The sequence below is a fragment of the Pteropus alecto genome, unplaced genomic scaffold, assembly GCF_000325575.1.
Source record: "Pteropus alecto unplaced genomic scaffold, ASM32557v1 scaffold7, whole genome shotgun sequence".
NCBI lineage: Eukaryota > Metazoa > Chordata > Mammalia > Chiroptera > Pteropodidae > Pteropus > Pteropus alecto.
In genome coordinates this window covers 53,062,207-53,083,252 of record NW_006494614.1, presented here as the reverse complement: position 1 = coordinate 53,083,252, position 21,046 = coordinate 53,062,207, and the positions used below count along the sequence as shown (strand labels likewise).

Sequence of the window (21,046 nt, the reverse complement as noted above, 5' to 3'; positions counted from 1 at the left end):
TAGGGAAAACCATATAGCAACTTCCAGGCCCTGATATTTGGGAATCTCCAAAATAAATACATCTCCAGCTTATCACTAGATAGTGATAACCACCAGTTCCTGTGTACACAGGGCTTCCAATCAGCACTTTTGTACCTCATTCTTAATTTGGATTTACAAACAAGGATCGCCAGGCATTCCAGGGCATCCTTAAGACAAAAGCAATCAAAAAGAATACAGAGAACCCAAAGATAATGCAGGGAAGAGAGAAAAACTTTAAAATACCTGTAATTAATATTCTTAAGATAAGACATTCATGAATTAAGACTACGAAACTGTTAAAAATGAATCTTTCAAGAATAAAGAGCTTCTAGACATGTAAATGTATTAGTTCACGACTGGAGTTTCATAGTCAGTTCTAGGGAGGCCCCACTGCAAGAAGGGCATTGAGAGTGTACCCTGGGAGTCAGAACCCAGATTTGCCCATTCACACATACATTTGTGTACATGGCAAACATTCCTCATGTGCCTTTGTGAGCCAGCCAGACACACAATTCTGGGAACGAAGGAGCCAGAATGAGTAAGAGGAGGCTGAGCCATCAGGAGCTGGGTTGCAATGGAAGCAAATAATACAAAAATAAAATACAGTGATGAGACCTGTGAGAGAGGAGACTAGCAGAAAGGTCCAGAAATGGGCCTAGGAGGAACAGCTGAAGGATAAGAGGAGGGAGAGGTTTTTTGTTTGTTCATTTGTTTTATCTAAAGACAAGACCAGGGAAAATGAGTGTTTTCCTTCCTTCCTTCCTTTCTTCCTTCTTTCTTTCCTTCCTCTTTCCTCCCTCCCTCCCCTCTCTCTTCCTTTCCTTCCCTTTCCTACCTTTCCTTTATTTTTATAGCGGAAAGGTTATATAGAGGAAAGGACTTGTTTTATATAGCTTTAGGAAATAAGACCGAAAAAAGGAATAAAATGAGTTAGATAAAATGAGTTAGATAACATCCCAAGAAAGGAAAGAAACTGATCAGTGTGGGAAAGGGTTTTTAAACTCCTATTCAAAATTGACCTTCTGTGTGAAAGTTTCTTTTCACATCCTCTTGTGTTCTAATGAATCCAGAAACCTGCTTAGAGTCTCTGTTGGACAAGATGGGCTTGATGAGTTTTTTGTAAACCTATTAATTCATTCTTAAACAGGACAAACATAACTAGGTTGTATTTAAAAGGGCAGTTTTTTGGATTGAGCTATAGAAACCAGCTTTGCTTGAGCTTAAATAAGGGGAAAATTGTTGGAGGGCATTGATTCCTAGTTCTTGAATTGGAAGCACAAATACCATTCCAAAGCAAGTCCCACAGATATTTTCCAGGCCCCAACTCAAGGAGGTGGAGAGTAATTTGCCAGCAAATAATAATTGAAAGAACCTAACATGTGACTGTGCTGAAACAACACCCAGAATTGGGCTTCAGTCATCCTAAATCTTCCAAATTTTGAGCCTTTTGTTTTGCAAGCTGCAAATAATTGACACCAGGCTCTGAGTCAGCTTTCTGATCCTCGCCCTCATGGTTCAGATCAGAGTCTAATTATAAGAGCTACTCCTACATTTCCAGGGGCAGCATGCTTGGAATTTTTTCTTAAATTATTAATCAAGAGGAAATTTGCCTGATTCAATTCCACAGGGATCAATTTGCCTGGAGCATAATTTTATTTTTTTGTGCACAAAAGTCCATTTTAATGGTTACTTACTTTTATGATTTCCTAATTTGTCCTTGGGCCTAGAGAGTAGAATGATCAGATTCGTATGTGTTTTACCCTATCTGACTGCAGCGGTAGCATAATCTTCATCTGTAACCGTTCCATAGGCCCAGGAAAGTAGCTGGTTTATAAATGGCTTCAGTCGTTAAGGATTTCTCTCCCCATACTCCCAGTCACTGAAATTGACAAAGTTTGGCACGAGAACATTGGACTATAATGATGTCCCCTCAAATTCAATGTGTCCCAATATAGACTCCATCATTTTCTTTTCTCCCCTCAATGGCACCTCTTTTTCTATTCTGTCAATTACCCAAATCGGAAACCTGAGGGAACCCTGAACATTTCCACTCTCTTTCCCATGATGCATTGAATTAGTCAGCAAAGCCTCTTATTTACACCTCCAAAATGTCTGCCCCGATTTCTTCATTCCCAATGTCCTCACCATCTCTCTCCTATACCATTCAAAAAGACTACTAAATGCCCTCCACATTTCTGATCTTTCCACTGCCACTGTCCAGTCTCTTTATCAAAATGTCGCTGGCTAAGTGACAGATATATCCCTTAAAAGCTACTCTCTGGTTCCATATTATCTTTGTTTTAGAGTTCAAATTTCTTAGCAAATGGTACTATGCAAAAGACTGTATAGGGTTACACTTTGTCCTTACGTAAATTCCAATTTTATGTATACCCAGAGTTCTTTATTTTCTCATAGATCTTTTTGCCAAAAATCAGAGGAATGATTTTATAGAAAAAAATTAGTCCAATAAGCAAAAGAAGTTTTTTCCTGAGCAATGGAAATAGCTAAACAGAGCATGAAATTGTTGCCTTCAAATTCTGAAGAAGTTCTGTTTAGTTCCTATTTGTGTGTTTGGGAGCTGTGAGTAATTTCTCATTATGTGATTTTTCCAGTTGCATGCCATAAAATACTTGTAATATTAAGATGACAAATAGGAACATATATTATCTCAAGGAGTAACAGGTAATCTTAGGATAGGAGAAAAATCTAACTAGGTGATTTTAGGTTCAGAAACATAATTATGATAAGAAAGAAGTAAAGAGTAAATAATGCTCTCAAGCCATATCTCTGGTGATTCTTCCTTTTGCTTCAATTGGAAGATGAAAATTATTTTATTGGGAGAGCAATGGAGGAATAGGACACCTTTATCAAAATCTCAACATTTTCAAAATGGCTAGATCACTTTTTATCAGGATGAGAAAGGAATAGTCACATCAGCAGCTTCATTCCATCAGTTATCAAACTTTTCTCAAGCATCTACTATGTGCCTCATAAGTTATGAGCAAGTACTTTAATAGATAATTAGTTTCATGTACATGGAATGCTGCAAAGGAGAAATACCAGCTGTCATAGAAACTGTCATAGCTCAGGGAGCTGTCTAAGGAAGTGATGTTGAAGACAGGAGGGGAAGGATGAGAACCTAGGTGAAGACTGATAGGAAAGGTATTCCAGGCATAGGAAACATTATGAATGATATTTTGCAGCTGGGAGAAAATAGAACTGAAAAAAAATCTCCAAAACTAGAACCTGAGGGCACCCAAAGAGAGAAGAGATTAAGAAAGAGATGAGCTGGGAAGTTAAGCAGGGACCTTCTTGCCCTTATTAAGAATTGTAGACAATATTCAAACTAGAGGCTAGAGCTAGTTCTGGAATTACCATCACTGTAGAAATCAATGTATACGTTAGATCGTAGTAATGAAAAGTCCTTGTGTGCAGGACCACATTTTAATATTTTATCACTGGTTTCTAGCACAGAACCTTATCATGGTTGATGCTCAAAATATGTGGGCTGATTAAGCAGACGTATTCGAGCAGCATAGCGCTTTCATGGCTGTTATCTCAATTGAATCTCAAAGTGACACTAGGTCTCACGGTGCTAAATCTGTTTTACTATGAAGAAATCAGGGCTCAGAACTGTCGACATGCTTGGAGACAGCCAGGTAGAAGAGCCAGGAGGAGCCAGATCTTGCCAACCCCAGCCCACCATACTAGGAGGGCTGTTACGGTATTGTCAGCTTTTAAATTTTATCAGATTAAGATGTTTAATCTTTTTAAATAATCAATTAAAGATTTTCTATTATGAACATTTTCAACACATACAAAAATAGAATTGTACAAAGACTACTCATGTACTTATCACCCACGTTCAATAGTAGTCAAGAGTTTGCCAATTTACTTCACATATTCTTGTATCACATATTTTCCTTGCTGATATATTTTAAAATAAATTCCAACATTATTTCTTTTCATCCCTCAATATTCAGAAACTATAAAGAAAGAAGAGAAAACATTTTCTTATTACCACAATGCTGGTATTACACCCAACAGAATTAAAAATAATTCTTGTTATGATCTAATATGTAGTCTATAATGACTTAAAATTTTCTATGCCTAATCAGGATCCAAATAAGAACTATATATTATATTTAGTTATTATGCCTCTTAAATATAAAAAGGACATTTTAATAACAAAAAAAAGTAAGAAAGACATAATTTTAGGGACAAAATAAACCCACAGTTCCTTATACAAGTTTAAATTTATGAAGTGCTCCCACCCTCAGCCTTCTTTTTCTCTGCTGCGGTATGGCTCCGCTGTCTGCATCCACTTCTGGGAATCCTTGCACCAAGTTATTGCAGATTCAAAGAGTCGGGGCTGACTCCTCTCTATCCTGAGCATCTCCTGCCTCCTTGCACCCCTGGTAAATGCTTAATCTGTGCTCATTGGACACAAGGCTGCAGTGTGAACCTGCCAGTCAGCCCCAGGTCTGGAGAACATGCACCAACAGAAGCCAGCCTGAGCCATGGTTTCCAGCTGACTTCGAATCTTAAACCCAGAATCACGCTAATGACATATTAAGAAGTTTTTCTTTGGGAAACATACTGGGGAGACAGAACAAAGCCTTTTCAGTTTGATCTTGCCAATCAGCATTACAGAATTTACTGTAGATCTGAATCTACAGTTATATCAGAAATTGGTTATTAAATGATTGTTGAGGATGACCAAGCTAGTCTGAGACAGCTATGGACCTGTACATCAGGAGCAAAGGAGGGAATAGGTTAGTCATCTACAGAGGAAAGTATAGAATCCGTGTAGTGAAAAATGTACTGTAACAAAGGTGGGACTAGAAGATTTGGATTCAAATCCCTGCCATGTGACCTTGGGCAAGTTGTCTAGCCTCTCTGGATCTTTGTTTTCAATCTGTGCTCTTTCCATTGTGCTTCTGTTTATCCGGTGGGTTATCCTCCAAGATAATCAAGATAATTTGCATATGTATTTCCCAGTAGCTATTAAAGGATAAATCTGATAGGAATGTCTTGGAAGTAAGACAGGCATTCGTACCCCCTTAAGTCACACCACCACGGGGCCTGCCAACCTGCCTACCTCTACAGCCAGACTTCTTTATCTCCTTTCTCTGTCCTGGTCTATAATTAGCAAGAATATCACTCTTTTCATTGGGTAAGATCTAACTAATTATTATTGCAAAAGAATACAGGAAGCCTAACATTATTATTTTAGCTTCTAGCTCCCTCATTTTAATACAAAAAAAAAAAAAGGAAACAGGCATATCCAGCAAAGATTTAATATTTGTATTTGCTAAGGAAGCCTTTTTCTGGTTGGATTTAGTCTTACGCACTATGCCATAAATTAAAAGTTACAGTTCCTCGATCCTTCTTCTTTGTACCATTAGCTACAAATCACATCGATTAAATGATAGCCTGTGAATCCCAGCTCTGAGCCTTTCACCCAACCTTCCAGCAAAATCTTTAAAGAGACTCACCATTGGCAGCTAGGCCCTAATGATATCAGAAGTTTCCATTTCCCCCTCAGAGCTTCATGTTTACTCTCTCTTGCATGATCCCTATGTGGCTTTATTTCCATAGCCAAGACAGAAATTAAATTCTACAGCGTTTGAGACAAACTTCAGATACTGAGGAAATAGTCTTCTAGGCAATACTATATTGTTATGAATTTTTTTCATCATTTTATGCTGTACTATTCCTTTTGTCAAACATTTTTGTATGTTTCTTCATTTGATCCTCACAACAACCTTGTAATGTGTAATGTAAGTGGGATGTTAATATTGTCCCCCATTTTATAGTCACAGGGATATAAAGTACAGCATAGGAAATATAGTCAATAATATTGTAATAACTATGTATAGCGTCAGGTAGGTACCAGACTAATTGTGGGATCACTTCATACATTGTATGAATGTCTAACCACTATGCTGTACACCTGACACTAATATAAAATAATATTCAGTCAAAAAAGAAACCTCAATCAGCAACTTTCAGTAGCTCTACATGCACATGATTCAAAAAAAGACTTTGTCATAGGGACTCAAAAAATACTTGTTGGCTTAAAAAAATCCCCATTTTATAAATGAGGAATATAAAGTTTAAGTGACCTTAATGTTCCTCTTTTTTCATTTATTTTCATTTATTTTCAATCTATTTCTGCACTAAGCTATGCCATTTACAATTGCTATTGCATTTAGTTTTCAAATAGTCTGATAAGGTAGATGTTTTCTATTGTACAGAAGTCTTCTCTGGGTTGAATAACTTGACAAAATCCACATCATGTATCAGTAATGAATTTAAGATTAAAAAATAGGATTATATTTATTTTAGAGCCTTAAAAATTATAACATTACACCGACTCCTCTCAAAGAGCTGAAGACACAGGCTGTCAAATTCAAAAAGTTTGTGTGCTGACTCCATTTTGCAATAATCCTGATAATCAAAGAAAATTTGCCTTTATGAATCCATAAAACAAAGTTTGCATAGAGCCAAATTGAAATTTGATGTATCTAATTTTCAGAGTTATACTCATAATTTACAAAATAGCTGGTTGGGGATTAAGACTGTCGTTTGCCTGTAAAACTTACTTCATTTTACATATTAAGGAATTCTTGAGCATTTGGCTAAGACTCTTTAAAGGGTTTCCAGCCAAGCTACACAGAAAATTGTTCTAGTCAAAACAAATTATCCCAATTTTAATAAGAGAAAGGGAGAAAAACAACATACCTTAATTCAGCATGTTATTTAAAATTATTCTACTATAGGCAGTGAACACACATGCAAAATATATATGCCTTACTGTTGAATTGTACACCTGAAACCTAATGGATTTTGTTAACCAATGTCACCATGATAAAAATAAATAAATAAAATTAAACGTTTAATATTAGAAAAAAAAATAAAGACTATAATAAGAGAAAAAAAATTGTTCTAAAAGTTTTGATCTACTTTGTCAAAAATTTAGCAAACTAAGAATCAATTTTCCTTCCTTAATACTTTTATTTAGCTCATGCAATTCAACAAACATTTATATTGCATTTACTAACTGACAACTATGTGTCACATTCTGTTCCAGGTGTTAGGGATACAGAAAAAACTATGACGATGTCTTGCCCTCATGGTGTCCATAACTGAGTTCTTAACGCTCAGTCTTAGAGATGTACAAGAGATTGGTTTGTATATTCTCTTCCTTTGTGGAGTGCAGAAAAGATAGTAGATTTGCCCTATTGTCTAAGATTCCCCGTTAAAGTTCAGTTCTGGTGAACTGAGTTTTTAATCTATGTCTCTATCTTTCTGTCTCTCTTCATCCCTTTGTATATCTCTCTGCGACACACACACACACACACAGAGTAGTTTGGATTAGAAGTAAGCCAAACAACATCTGTAAATCTTTAGCAGTGGAAAATTCCACGTCACCACTTTAACGCAGAAGCAGGCTGGCAACCTGAGAGATACGGTCAAGGGTTGAAATGGAAGGCTACTAAAATCCTTAGGCAAATAAACAGCCTGGGAGAGCCACTGAAAATTCTTCCAGTGGCCAGAGATCAGCTGTCTGGAAGGCAAGAGGGCATTCTGATGCACGTATAGGAGGGAAGCCAGTCTTCTAAAGCTGTCCATAAAAACAGCACCCTTCCCAACATGACAACCTGAAAAGCAGCTAGAGTAAGAAAGCTCTAAGGATATTTCTAAAGCCTAATAAAATTTGGTGAAGCTCCATCTGTGCCCATCTGGCTCAGAAATCCCAGGGCAATGAAGAGGCAATGAAATGGAAACTATTGATTATTTTCTGAGCTCCAAGCAAATAGAATTATTTTTGTATCTTCATAACAAGTAATTTTAGCAAAGCATTCCTTCTCGGACTTGAAATATAACCCGTAATCTATGCCTGATCCTCTTATGTGTGACTATTTGGTTAAGATTCTAGGTAAGAAAGAACAATCATATATATGTTTAAGATTTTCTAGTTTTAAGCACTTTTATTGATTGCATTGATTATAAGGCTTACATCTGTCCCCCTCTACACATATACATTTCAGCTTGTAAAATCAGGATGACACTTAGTCCACCTGCTCCAAAAAAAGTACTAATTATTATTAATTGATGGTGCTCTTAAAAATCAATGCTGCTTAAAATGATTAAAATGAAATATACTTTATTAACAGATACTCGGAACAGTATCATCTAAGAGCAGAGATGATTCCCCATTTCATGAGAAGAAAACAGTATCTCTGAGCAGGCGAGGAATTTTCCTAGTGTCATTCAGAGCCAAGACTTAAATCTAACTCTGATTCCAGGGCACAGCTTTGAGACTCCAGTTGCTCTTCTCACTCTATCAATAACCTTACAGTCTTTCATGGAGATGTAACCTGCGTCAGCTTCCCCAATGTAACATAAATCTAACTATCTTGGAATGAAGAGGCAATGAAATGGAAACTATTGATTATTTTCTGAGCTCCAAGCAAATAGAATTATTTTTGTATCTTCATAACAAGTAATTTTAGCAAAGCATTCCTTCTCGGACTTGAAATATAACCCGTAATCTATGCCTGATCCTCTTATGTGTGACTATTTGGTTAAGATTCTAGGTAAGAAAGAACAATCATATATATGTTTAAGATTTTCTAGTTTTAAGCACTTTTATTGATTGCATTGATTATAAGGCTTACATCTGTCCCCCTCTACACATATACATTTCAGCTTGTAAAATCAGGATGACACTTAGTCCACCTGCTCCAAAAAAAGTACTAATTATTATTAATTGATGGTGCTCTTAAAAATCAATGCTGCTTAAAATGATTAAAATGAAATATACTTTATTAACAGATACTCGGAACAGTATCATCTAAGAGCAGAGATGATTCCCCATTTCATGAGAAGGAAACAGTATCTCTGAGCAGGCGAGGAATTTTCCTAGTGTCATTCAGAGCCAAGACTTAAATCTAACAACTCTGATTCCAGGGCACAGCTTTGAGACTCCAGTTGCTCTTCTCCCCTTTCAATAACCATACAGTCTTTCACAGAGATGTAACCTGCGTCAGCATCCCCAATGTAACATAAATCTGACTATCTTGTCTTTTGCCCACCATAGAGATATCCCTTTATCATCTAGAAAGCACTCGATACTCCTCCTAGGGAGCAGATATTTAATTGGCAGGTGCCCTTTTCATATTCACAACAAAAAAGCCAGAAAATTAAAAGCAGCTATGCACCAGCCTATGAGCCCCTTGAGGCAAAAATCTATCCTGTGAATTTGATATCCTTAGCAATTAGCATTGTGCCTGGCATATAATAAACCCTGAAAAAATGTTTGCTGATTAAATGAAAGAAAGATGTTTTTCCCCAAAGAAATGGAAGCATTTATAATTGCTCACTAGTATCTCATTTCTGGAGCAGTGATCAGATGCTATGCTAAGAATATGTGTAAACTCTTCCTCCTGCATCCTTCCCATGCACCCTGGTGGGAAGGAGGGTCATGTGTAGGTGAACAATAGTGTGACCCCAATGAACTGCACACCACTGACATTTGCCCAAGGCCTACTGGAAGGTGCCCCAATAGCTTGAACTTCCTTAGTTTATAAACCTCCAAGAGCTTCTAGTTTAGGTTTGCCTATTAAAAGCAGCACTTCTCAATGATTCAGCAGGTGGTCTCTTCAAACTACTTCCCCGTAGTGTGGAAATGAATAACCCAGGGGGGAAAACAGCCTCTGTTACTTAGATGTATGGAACCCTGCTTACAGCTCAATTTTACCAGTTGTTAAATCTGTGCAATGCCCATGATGAACAAATAGGAGTAAGATGCTATTGTCCTCATTAATGCCACTAAGGACTGCATGTACATTTGTCCTGAAGGAACCACAATGATAATAACAGCAACAACTATCCTACATTTACAAAATGCTTCATGTCAAATCTCATTTTGATTCACAAAACCACTTTGTGAGCAGAATCTTAAAATTTGCAGATGAGCAAACTTAGTAACTTCCCAAGGTCCTGTTGGTTTTTTACTAATGACAGGATTAACATGTGAAGGTGGCCTGCTAGCATAGAGTTCCTATCCCTATTCCCTTCTCTCACTGCTTCCTCTGGTAACCTACAATCAATAGTGAGTCAGCTGGCAGGGGTCGTAACTGTGGAGGGATATGCTACCCAACAGCTCACTTGGAGGAGGACACGCCCCTGGCGTCATGCTGTAGTCTAACCCACGTGAGCTTACTGTTTTCTCTCAGACACAAAGCTGGCCATCTAAGCTTTGAAGATATGAGCAGTTGGGCCGTTTTAATCAGAGCAGATTAATGCTACTGCATTAAATAACCCCAGGCCCCTCACAGGAGGCAATGCCTCCTTTCCTGTGTGAGTGATAGGGTAGATTTGCATTCTGGGTGTCCTTGTTCACCCTCGACAAATTAAAAAGGAAACAAGTATATGGTAGAGCCTTCCTCATGTGTAGTGTTCACACCCTGGCCTTTGCTCTATCCAAATGTCCATCAGTAGCTCAAAGCCTTGAGACAATATTAATGGATGAGGTCACTGATATTGCTGAAAACGGCAGCAGCGTTGGAATTGGGCATCATTCTTCTGACTGATTCACTGTGGATTTGTGAGATGATCCAAGGGGCCACTTAGGTCTTTGCCCAGCTGGTGAGCAGTTCCATCCTAGTGCCAAGTGCCCCACAGTATGGCCATCTGTGACTCGTTCCTCTTTGGTCTGGTAGAGACATCAATTGATAACATGCAGAGTGAGGCTGTACCGGAGGCTCTAGGAACAGACACAAGTTTCCATTTTACTTGATACAGAAAGGGGTTATGACTTTTGCGAGCAACGAACAAGGATATGTGTTGAATTACATATGAAAATTAACAGGAAGAATTATCAGTCATTACCAAGAGCCAGCCCTTTAAGTTCATCAGCTCTTTTGTAATCTTCCCAAATATCTTGAAATAGATACAATTATTATTTCTATTTTACTTATGAGGAAATTGAGCCCAGAAAGGTTAATAACTTTTATGATGATGCACAGCTGATAAGTACAGCCAGGATTCTGACCCCATCTACATAACTCAAATCTTGTACCCTATTTACTGTTATCATTCATCATGTCCAAGTGAAAGCACAATCCCAAAATGAATGCGTCTAGTCAGGAACAACTGGATTTAGATACCCAAGAATGTAGATTTTTTTTTTTTAATTGGCTTATATTTATAGAGGAGGGAAAAGAACTCGCTGGAGATAATGCTTCTTGAGATTTCTCTAAAACATTTGTCTGGGAGTTTGTTTTCAGTGTTTTGCTTTTTGTTATTAAAGAAAACCCCAAGAAAGATGAAATAAATAACTTGTATGTACCAGGCACCTATTTCATACAAAGCAAGACAATATAAAATGCAGCCTTTTTAAATGCAGTCCCTCACCTCAGCATTATCACGCTTAATTTCTTTGTCAGTATCCCATGCTAGAAGAAAATTCCTTCAGGTTCTTGGCAAAACTATACACCAAGCACCTGATACAGTTTTGTGTGCAGGAAAGAAGGAATGATAGACCCTGAGATTTGAGGAACAGAGATGAGTGAGACATCTCCACTCTTTAAAAAATTTAAGGTGTAATAAAGCCCAGCATGCACATAATTAATACAGTAGTTGAGGGGAAGTAGAGCAAGATGTCAAGAGGAAGAGGTAGAGAATCGAGGAGGCCTTAGGTTCTGAAGGACTATTATGGTATTATAATAGGTATTATGATGTAATGGAAACAAATTAGCCTCTCCAAGATCCAGGGTTGAATGCCAGCTTTGTGTCCAATGAGCTCCATTAACAGAAGCTCTGTGACTTTGACGAAGTTAGTTAACCTCTCTAAACCTATTTCCTCATCTCTAAAATAATATACCTACTTCAGAGCTTTGTTAGGAGAAGTAATATGATATTTAAAGAATGTAGTATAGATACCAGCTCATTGCAGGTGCTCAATAAACATCAGTTCCCCTTTAGATAATATAAAGATCAGAACACTTTTAAATGTCTTCATTGAAATGTTCTCCTGAGTGTTACCAATTTGACTGAAAAATGTTTGAAATGGGTGGACATAGATGTGAATAGAACATTTGGGAAAAGGAGAAACGATTAAGATTAAATGGACGTGATAGTGTTAGATTTTGTTGTAACTCGTTTAAACATGTAATTTTTACTACTGTTATAAAACATAAAGCAGACATATTACATAATGTACATATCTGCTTTCTTGTTTATTTCTAAAGCATTTGTTTGTATCTTGTTCTATAAACTCATTTTTATCTCTGAGAAGCTAGACATAAGCCCCTTTCTTCTCTCTGCCTCTCTCAGTCTCTCTCTCACACGAACACATGTATACTTGCACATAAACACACAACATTTATATTTGTAAACCCAGATCTTATTTTTTTTTGCTCTAATGCAATTACTTGTACTTAAGTTTTATTTTCCAAAAGGATCAAAGAGAGGGGTAAACACTTTTGGACATAAGATTTGTGATAGACATGATTGTCAAAGTAGAAAAGTTTAAAGTAGGATGTATTCCAACTAAGACAAATGCAATACAATACAGTACAGTACAGTACAGTATAATACGATATCATACTTCCCCATCCATAGTAGGGAATGTAAACATCATCGAATATGATGTAGAACAAACATTTCAATAGCATGGTGAAAGCATTTTGGAGATCTAATGAGCCCTATAGTAAGGAGTCCATATACTTGCTTTATTATTAAAGCAAGTATCCTGCTGTGATACATAAAATGTGGCAACTAGAAGAGCCTTACAAAGTGCTGACTGTACATAGGTTAAGTATCAGAGAAATGATGCAACCAGGATGGGGAGAGCACAGAGATCACCTAGAGAACAACAAAAATAACAGCGGGCTTTGGGAATGGCAGTGATTCGGCAGGACTAAAGCCTTGAAATTAGACAACATCTAGCCCTGAAAAAATAAGTCCTAGAGGAAAAGCATGTTGTCTTTCTTCAGTAAAAAAACTATAACATTGAAAACAGTCCATTTCAGTATCTGCAGGTATTTTATAACTAAATTCATTCAATGATTCTGCTCATTTCCACATTCATTATTTATCCATTCATTCAGAAAATGTTTATTGAGCACCTACATAAATGCCTTCTGCATACCAGACACTATTTTAGGAAGAGGGAATTCCAAGGAGAGCGAGACATGGCTTCTGCCCTCAGAGAGCTCAGTCTAATAGAGACAGTGACAACTGCACAAATAACTGCAATTTGATGTGATGACTAGCAAAGTGACCAAACAGGATATAGGACTGGCACTGAATTAGATGCTTAAGTGGGGACAGTTGGAGGTGGCATTTCAGGATTTTATCATGGTAGTAAAGTCATCAAAGTTGTAAAGGAGGGAGTCTGGGAACAGATGGGAAATTTAGTGGTTCTTGGAGGGCAATGGGTGATATTTATCAACTGGCAGTGTGGAGTATGTTTTTTTCCTGCTCTGTGTCCCAGGCCAGATTATCTTTTTCTCTGAGAAATGCTAATGGGGGTGTATGAGATCTGTGCAATACTTTGACCAGTATGTACACTACAGTGCTCTACTAATGTGCCATAAATGTGCACACATACACTGAGATCTTTATTCATAACAGCAAAAAAAAAACTGGATGGGCCTAAATATCTACCTATATGAGAATTATTAAATAAATTACAGTCTAAACTATGGGATGTGATTAAGGGTATTAAGAAGCATGATTTTTAGTAAAGATCCCATTTAAGATCTCATATGTGTGTGGGTTTCTGTGTGTCATATATATTCAAATGATTTGGGGAATTATTAGGCTGAAGGTAACTGGAGACTCACCTAAACCTGCATAATATTAGTAATTCCATGCACCTTTTTTTTTTGCTTTCTCTTTTCTAAATTAAGCTTTTTATTTTGAGATAGAGATTTACATGCAGTTGTAAGAAATAATACAGAGAGATCCCATGTACCTTTTACTCAGTTTACCCAATGGTAACATTTTGTAAAATGATAGCACATTACCTATATAATTTTGTTAACCAATATCACTCTAATAAACTTAATTTTAAAAAACCTTAAAAAATGATAGCATATTATCACAACCAAAATATTGGCATTGGCATAATTCATCAAACTTATTTCGATTTTCTCAGTTTTACTTGTACTTGTGTGTGTGTGTGTGCGTGTGTGTGTGTGTGTGTAGTTCTATGCCATTTTATCACATGTACAAGTACCTGTATCCACTAACACAGTCAAGACAAAAAATTTCTAGCACCACAAAAAATTTCTAGCTGTGTTGCCCATTTATACCCACACTCTCCTCCTCCCCCATGGACTTTTCACAGATTGGAGATTTAATGGAGATATATTTTCTAGCCATGTTTTGGGATGTAAGTGATTTGTTCTTTTCGTCTTTTGAATGTCTGCAAGTAAGTGATACGAAGTGAACCCTGAGCATTCCACCTTCTTGAGTTGTGCACCTTCCTGTTGCTTGGCAAAGGAACCAGCAACAGAGGTGAAGGGCTGCCTTGGGTGGGCGGCATTTCTAACTTTCTGACGACACAGAACCAAATATGCCACCTTTGTTTTCATTCCCAGATTACGCTCGATTTGAGGCCAAAATCCATGACCTACGAGAGCAGATGATGAACCACAGCATGAGCTCCGGGTCCGGGTCCCTGCGAACCAATCAGAAACGCTCCCTCTATGTCAGGTAGGCAACGGAGCATTTCTTACTGTGATCTGCACTATGTGAGCAACCCAGCTCCAAGAGACAAAGGCAACACCTCGTAGCAATGAATCATGTGTTCTTATGAACCCAAGCTCATCGATACACCACAGTGAGACCTTAAGCTTAACCATTTTGAAGATATTTATGAAATATTATGTTAAGTTAGTTAAAAGCCCCTGCTTTTAACGAGTTATTCTTTGACCATGTTATGATACAGGATAAAGTTCTTAGAACAGGTTACAGTAAAAATAATGACGAAAAAACATTTTTAATTTTGATAAATCTTAAATTGAATACATGGAGCAAAAGAAAGCCCTGGACATTTGCTCACCATCAGTATGAGAAGCACGTATTCCTGTATCACCCCCTGACCTGCTTGATATCTATTGCGTTAACTTTAGTGTATTGATTTGAAATCAGAAGTACTCTTTTATCGAGTTATGTGTCTTTTCCTAACAAGTTTTAGCGGAAAGACTTTCTTCTATAGCATCTCATTACCAAGCATTTCTCAGACCACAAGAAGTTACTTGTTCTTTGTCTGACAAAACTCATTACTTTACCAAAAAAATAAGATTGATAGAACTTGAAATGCCTTCCAGTCTTTCATCTTAAGTCTTGAGTAAGATTCATCATCACTCAACTGTAACATATGCCCCTTCTTAGCACAAGGCTCCTATATTCCTTCTAAAACACACTTCATCAGCGCTGACTATATTTTTAAAGATAATACATGTATTAACAGCCAAAGGGGGAAAGTGATGCCAAATTAACTGTCAAAATGAATTCAGGCACCAGTGGAAGAATCATGCCCATCGTCACTGTATTCTGCTCTCCCCAGTCTGCCCTAGAATCTGGCCTGACTCCCTTCTAAAGTCATATTCTCTCCACCTGAAATTTTATTGTCTTTTCCTGGCATGAGGTGCATGTTATAGATATTAAATTATGTACATGAATTGACTTGTCCTGTTGATTCCATTTTGGCTATAAAGTTATCTTTTGTGTATATTAGGTAGGCACAGCAGGGCCAAGAAGGGAGCAGGATTCCAGAAGGCGGCAGGTTCTCGAGGGCCTTGATTTGCTGGCCACTCTGACAAGAATAGAGTCCCTTCTTATTCCAGGCAGTACCTCAGAAGCCCTGAGATTTTAAATTTAAACAAAAAGTCAGAATATAAATGTCTCAACTGTGTCCAACTGCATTTTGGAAGATTATTTTGATATGCTTTGGTTTAATCTTTGAAAGGAACTATTGAGAACCACCTTAGAATGTGTCTTGTGCTGATGTCACAAATATTATGAAAGGCGGCTATTTCTATTTTCCTTACTTATGTTGTATTGCTGGTGTTTGTGATACAAAATATCTTTTAATGTTGAAATGTTTTAGTATTGGGTAGCAACATAGGAAAAGCCAATTAGGTTAACTGAATAGAGATAAATTAGTTAATGAAAATGAAACAGTTATATAGAATAAAACTGTAAGGACAAATTACCATATTATTAGGATCTTGTTAAAAAACAGAATGCACAAAATGTTAGTGTACTAAAGTTTGCTGAAGACATATTGATAATAACTTAGTCCTTTTAAATTGCTGATTAGAAAATTAAATGAAGTGATATGATAACGTTATGTAAAATTAATAAAATCATTTGAAAGAGTAGCGTAAATCAGAATTAAATCTTTATTTTCTAATATGATAAATAAAACTATGACATACAATGAATTTGAAGACTTATGGTTACAAAGAATATTTTTCTGTTAACATTCTAATAGTTGGAGATTATATTGAAAGGAGGAACCACTTTTAAATGAGACTCAATAGCTAATACTTCATGGGAAATTTTCCAAGTGATTTCTTATAATCTACAAAAGTGGCATTTGGTTCCCAATGTCAATTCTTAATACTTATTTTGTATGTAAAGAGCTGACTGCAGCATCTAAATGACTCCTAGAAGCATATAATTGGAAGAGAGATGGGCCATGCATAGAATTAATTCAGAAGGAAAGGACTGGCAGCATCCCCAGGCCTTGTTCCCAAGTGATGTGGTAAAACAGGCACACACACCCCCGACCTCTGAAAAGAAAAAAAAAAAAAAAAAAAAAAAGGCAATAAAATGAAATGAACTAGCAAGGCCTAAAGGGAATTCTTACCAAAAATGTCGGTAAGTTTGTACCTCCGTCATTTTGGGTTTTTTCCCTCCCACTTTTGACTATACAGTTTTCATAAAGATGCTTATTTATCTAGAGTACTTGAGTAGGCCTAGTGCCAGTTGGTTGTACTAATTTTCTAAAGCCAACTAGTTGCTGTCACAAAATAAATTAGTAGCAGGGTTTCTCTGATTATATAAATATCAAATGATGAATATGTCCCTTTCATCTGAGAATGACATCCTGGAGTATTAGTCTCTTCATTCTGTTTAGCTTTATGTAATTCTAGGGCTGGAAGGAAGCTTAGCTATCACAAGGTCTACTGTTTCACTTACAGAAGGAGAAACTAAGGCCCCAGGAAGGAAGGGATTTTCCCAGGACCCCAGAGCTATTTGGTGGCACAGTCAGACCTCCTACTTCCATTCTTTCCATATCACTCCACCTTCCAAGGGCTCAGCATTCGTGGTATTAGCTGTTGAATGCACTTTAGCTGTGATCCTTAGTCTGCTTCTGTCAGCATAGCATCTGACTTTTAGATTAAGGAATAGATTAGCTGAGAGGAGAAATTTAAACATAAATCTCTGTGGGGTTTTTACACAGAATAAACTGCTATAGGAAATAAGGGATTTCTTCAGTATTATTTATATTTTTCTATAAAGCCAAAACCTAAACCAGAAAGCAAGCAGCCTCTTTGTTCCATTCTTTGTTCCACAATAAACAACTTAGCTGACTTAGTAGCATATTTATCTGTACCACAAACCACCCTTCCCCTTGCAGTTGCCTCCTCTTCCCTATACAGATTCTCTTCCTCTCTCTCTCTCTCTCCTCTCTCGCTGTCTCATTCTCTCTCTCTCTCTCTCTTTCTCTGTCACACACACACACACACACACACTCACACACACACACACTCCCACACACTCCCACACCTAGCCCTGCCCTGGCTGTGTCTGAGAGGATGCATCTTCTCAGGGTCATGCAAAAACTGGCCTCATTCCCCTACTAGAAAAGATCCTCCCTGGTGATAACAATTTGTTTGCCTGCAAGTGTTGAAGAGAGAGGGAGGGAACCACCACATCTGAGCCAGGCAGTGTTTTAAACTTCAGCCAACCCTCTCTAATTTCCAATCTAGTTGTAATTATTTTCCTTCTCTTAATCTTCTGTGTAAGGTACTTAAAGTGCTTTGGTAGTGCTGTACACATGGAGTTGATTGTTGCTAATGATAATACTGTACATGTTCTATGCGAATGACTTGGATATATTTGATTTAATGGGCTATTTGTATTGTGTATTTCCTGCATTGTGAAACATATATAGTTGTAGAACCTTAAAAGTAAATAAAATGTTAAAAATTCGAATAAAATATTTTTCAAAATTCTCCACCAGTACATTATCAATTCTTCAGATTTAGATGCACTTGGGCTCCTGAGCCACTGGAATACAGATTTTGTTGCATGTACTTCGAGGTTCTCCATATGGGCAGATTAAGATCTCTCTGCCTCTAAAATATGTGCTCCCCTTCTTACTTGCCAGCTGGTAAAAGCATCCCCTTACCAGAGAACAAGGATTTTCCTGCTGCTAATGGGAATGGACCTTTATATTCAAATGCTACTAAGAAAGGTCAGAGTTATAGGGGATTAAAATCACACAAAAGTGCAAATAGCTAAGGAAAGAGCCTTTCTTCTGATAAAAGGGAACAAAAGCACCCAGGATACTGGGAGAATGGGGATGGGGAGGGGGGAAAAGCAGATAAGTCCACCAATGGGGAGTAAACGGTCAGAGGAAAGACTGTAAAAAAGAAACTTGGCCCATGCTCACTTATTAATAAAAGCTAGCAATTTTGAGAGTTCAAGTGAATAACCTCTCTGTTCTGAATTTGGGTTTAAAAGTCAGTTGCTAAATTTAATTATGCATTCATTTTTGAGTGTATATTCTGTGCCAGGACCTATAATGAACACTGAGGACCCAGCAGTAAAAGTCATGATTCCTGTCCACAAAAAATTCACATCTACTGAGTGAGACAGATGAGAGGAAGACACTCATAATGCAGTGTGATGTGAAAAGTGAACTCTTGAAAGGCCTGGAAGTTTTTTTGCTTCCTAATGCAAAGATACTGAATTAGTCCTTTAAGATCCTATATGAATTTACCTAGAAGCCTTCAAGTCTTTTTACTCAGAGTAAGAAATACATTCTTCATCATGACCCAGTAAATATATGCACCATACACACATAAAGCTGAAGGAAAAATTTTATTAAACTGTATTAACACTTTTTATATGCAGTGTACTTTATTTTCCATTTTATTTGTTTCCTTTAAAAAAAAAAAGGTCACATCTTGTTAATTTAACTTAATGGGTCACAATCTACAGCTTGCAGGTGGAGTAAACAAAAACGAGCATTCCAGGCAGATGACTCAGCATCAGACAGGCAGGAGAGTGCATCTTCACTGTAGTTCATTTAGCATCTCGGGGCCTCCAGACCCTCAGTGTTCTAGGCACCTCGAAAGCCAGTGATCCCTGGTACAGATAAGGAGTGGAAGTGAAAGGAAACATTTGTTGGGCATCTTCCATGGGTCAAACATTATGCTCGTGTTCTACATGTATTTTCCCATAGGTTTCACCCAACAACTGGAAGAGTCAGGGACTATTTCTTTCATTTTAAAAATGAGGGAACTGAGAATCAGAGATTTTAAATAATTGCCCCAAGATCACAGAGCCAGACTAGGCATGAGCATAGACATTCAGGTCCTGCGTGTGAGGCGATACACAGCAGTATTAAGAGCACAGATGCTGGATTCTGCCAGACGAACAATTGAATCTTCGTTTTGCCACTTACTTACTAGCTCAGTGATTTTGGACAAGTCGGTTTTTCTGGTTTAGCTTCTTTCTCTGTGAAATGAGAATATTATACCATAAAGTGGTTACGAAGATTAAATAAAATAACAAATATAAATACTTGGCACATGGGAGGCAATTGATGCATGTTGGTGGTGTTTATATTTTATTATAAAATCAATCTTTGCCCTGTAGAACAGAGAGACTTTTCTCAGCAGTGGGAAGAGACGCCTTTGTACCTTTGATTTTCTTCAGCAAGGGAAGGAGGACAGACTCCCTGGAGATCTTTTATATTTTCACTTCTCTAGACCCCATGAAGGCCTAAGGGGGAGAGCCAGGATTCTATGGCCCCAGAATGTTCAGCTCTGTCAACTCATCGATCATTTATCATCTCCCAAATGAGTCTAACCAGAGGCAGAAAACTGAAAAGAGTTCAGCTGGAGATATAGATAAGAAGTCACTGTGCTTACGACTGACCCTTCCAGGTCTTCGTAGATGTCATCGATGCCCTTAACTCCATGATTTTTTTCACTTCTCCTCTGTGTTCTTCATTCCCTCCAAACCCTCTGCTCACAGTGTTCTGTTTTGGATTCGAAGGACTTATTTCTTTTTTACAGTGGTCCTAAGTCTATGTTTTAAATTGGTAACTCGAAATTGCTGCTTCCTAAGATAGTTTTCATTTCAAAGGTTATGATATAACAAATGCACTTAGGCCAGCCTCCTGCTCCATTGTTTAATACAAGGCTTTTATACATTGATTCATTAGTGCATTGATTCTTCCATTCAACAAACATGGTTTACCTGCTTACCACAATGTACGAGTCTGCGGTAGATGTTAAGCACACAGAGATGAATGAGAACACAGACCTCCTTTCCTCAGGACTGTCGTTGTCCATGTCTGTAAGCAATTCAAATAATATGCAGGTGTATCATTGTAACTGTCATTTCCTAATACCTTATATGTTATATACCTTGCCATTATTATCCTATTTTAATCTTTACGACATGCCCATAAGTCTTCCTACAGTGAAATCTTCTTATGGCTAAAGACCACTGGTATTTATAATTGACCTATTAAAATAACTGATCACTTTGGTCTTCATTAAAGTTTTATGGTAAAGCTTCCTAAAATGGAAATGTTATTTAATATTGGACCTATAAATCCCAGTTAATGTCTTAAATGTTTTTATCCCTTTAGTACCTTAAGTCATATTGCTTAGCTTAAGTCTCTTTAGTAAATATTTGTTGAATTAATTAATTCCTGGACCCTCCTATATAGATGTGAAAGAAAAAAATT

The 21,046-nt window shown here is 37.3% G+C and overlaps 1 protein-coding gene across 3 annotated transcripts in view; it reads left to right on the top strand.

Annotated features, from left to right (window-relative positions):
• Positions 1–21,046, top strand: part of DLG2 (discs large MAGUK scaffold protein 2) — a 657,893-nt gene that overhangs the window by 512,329 nt on the left and 124,518 nt on the right. For all 3 annotated transcript variants that reach the window (XM_006926670.1, XM_025042869.1, XM_006926664.3), the window contains one exon: positions 14,643–14,757. In XM_006926670.1, coding sequence (XP_006926732.1) covers positions 14,643–14,757 — 115 coding nt within the window. The remainder of the gene's footprint in view (positions 1–14,642; positions 14,758–21,046) is intronic.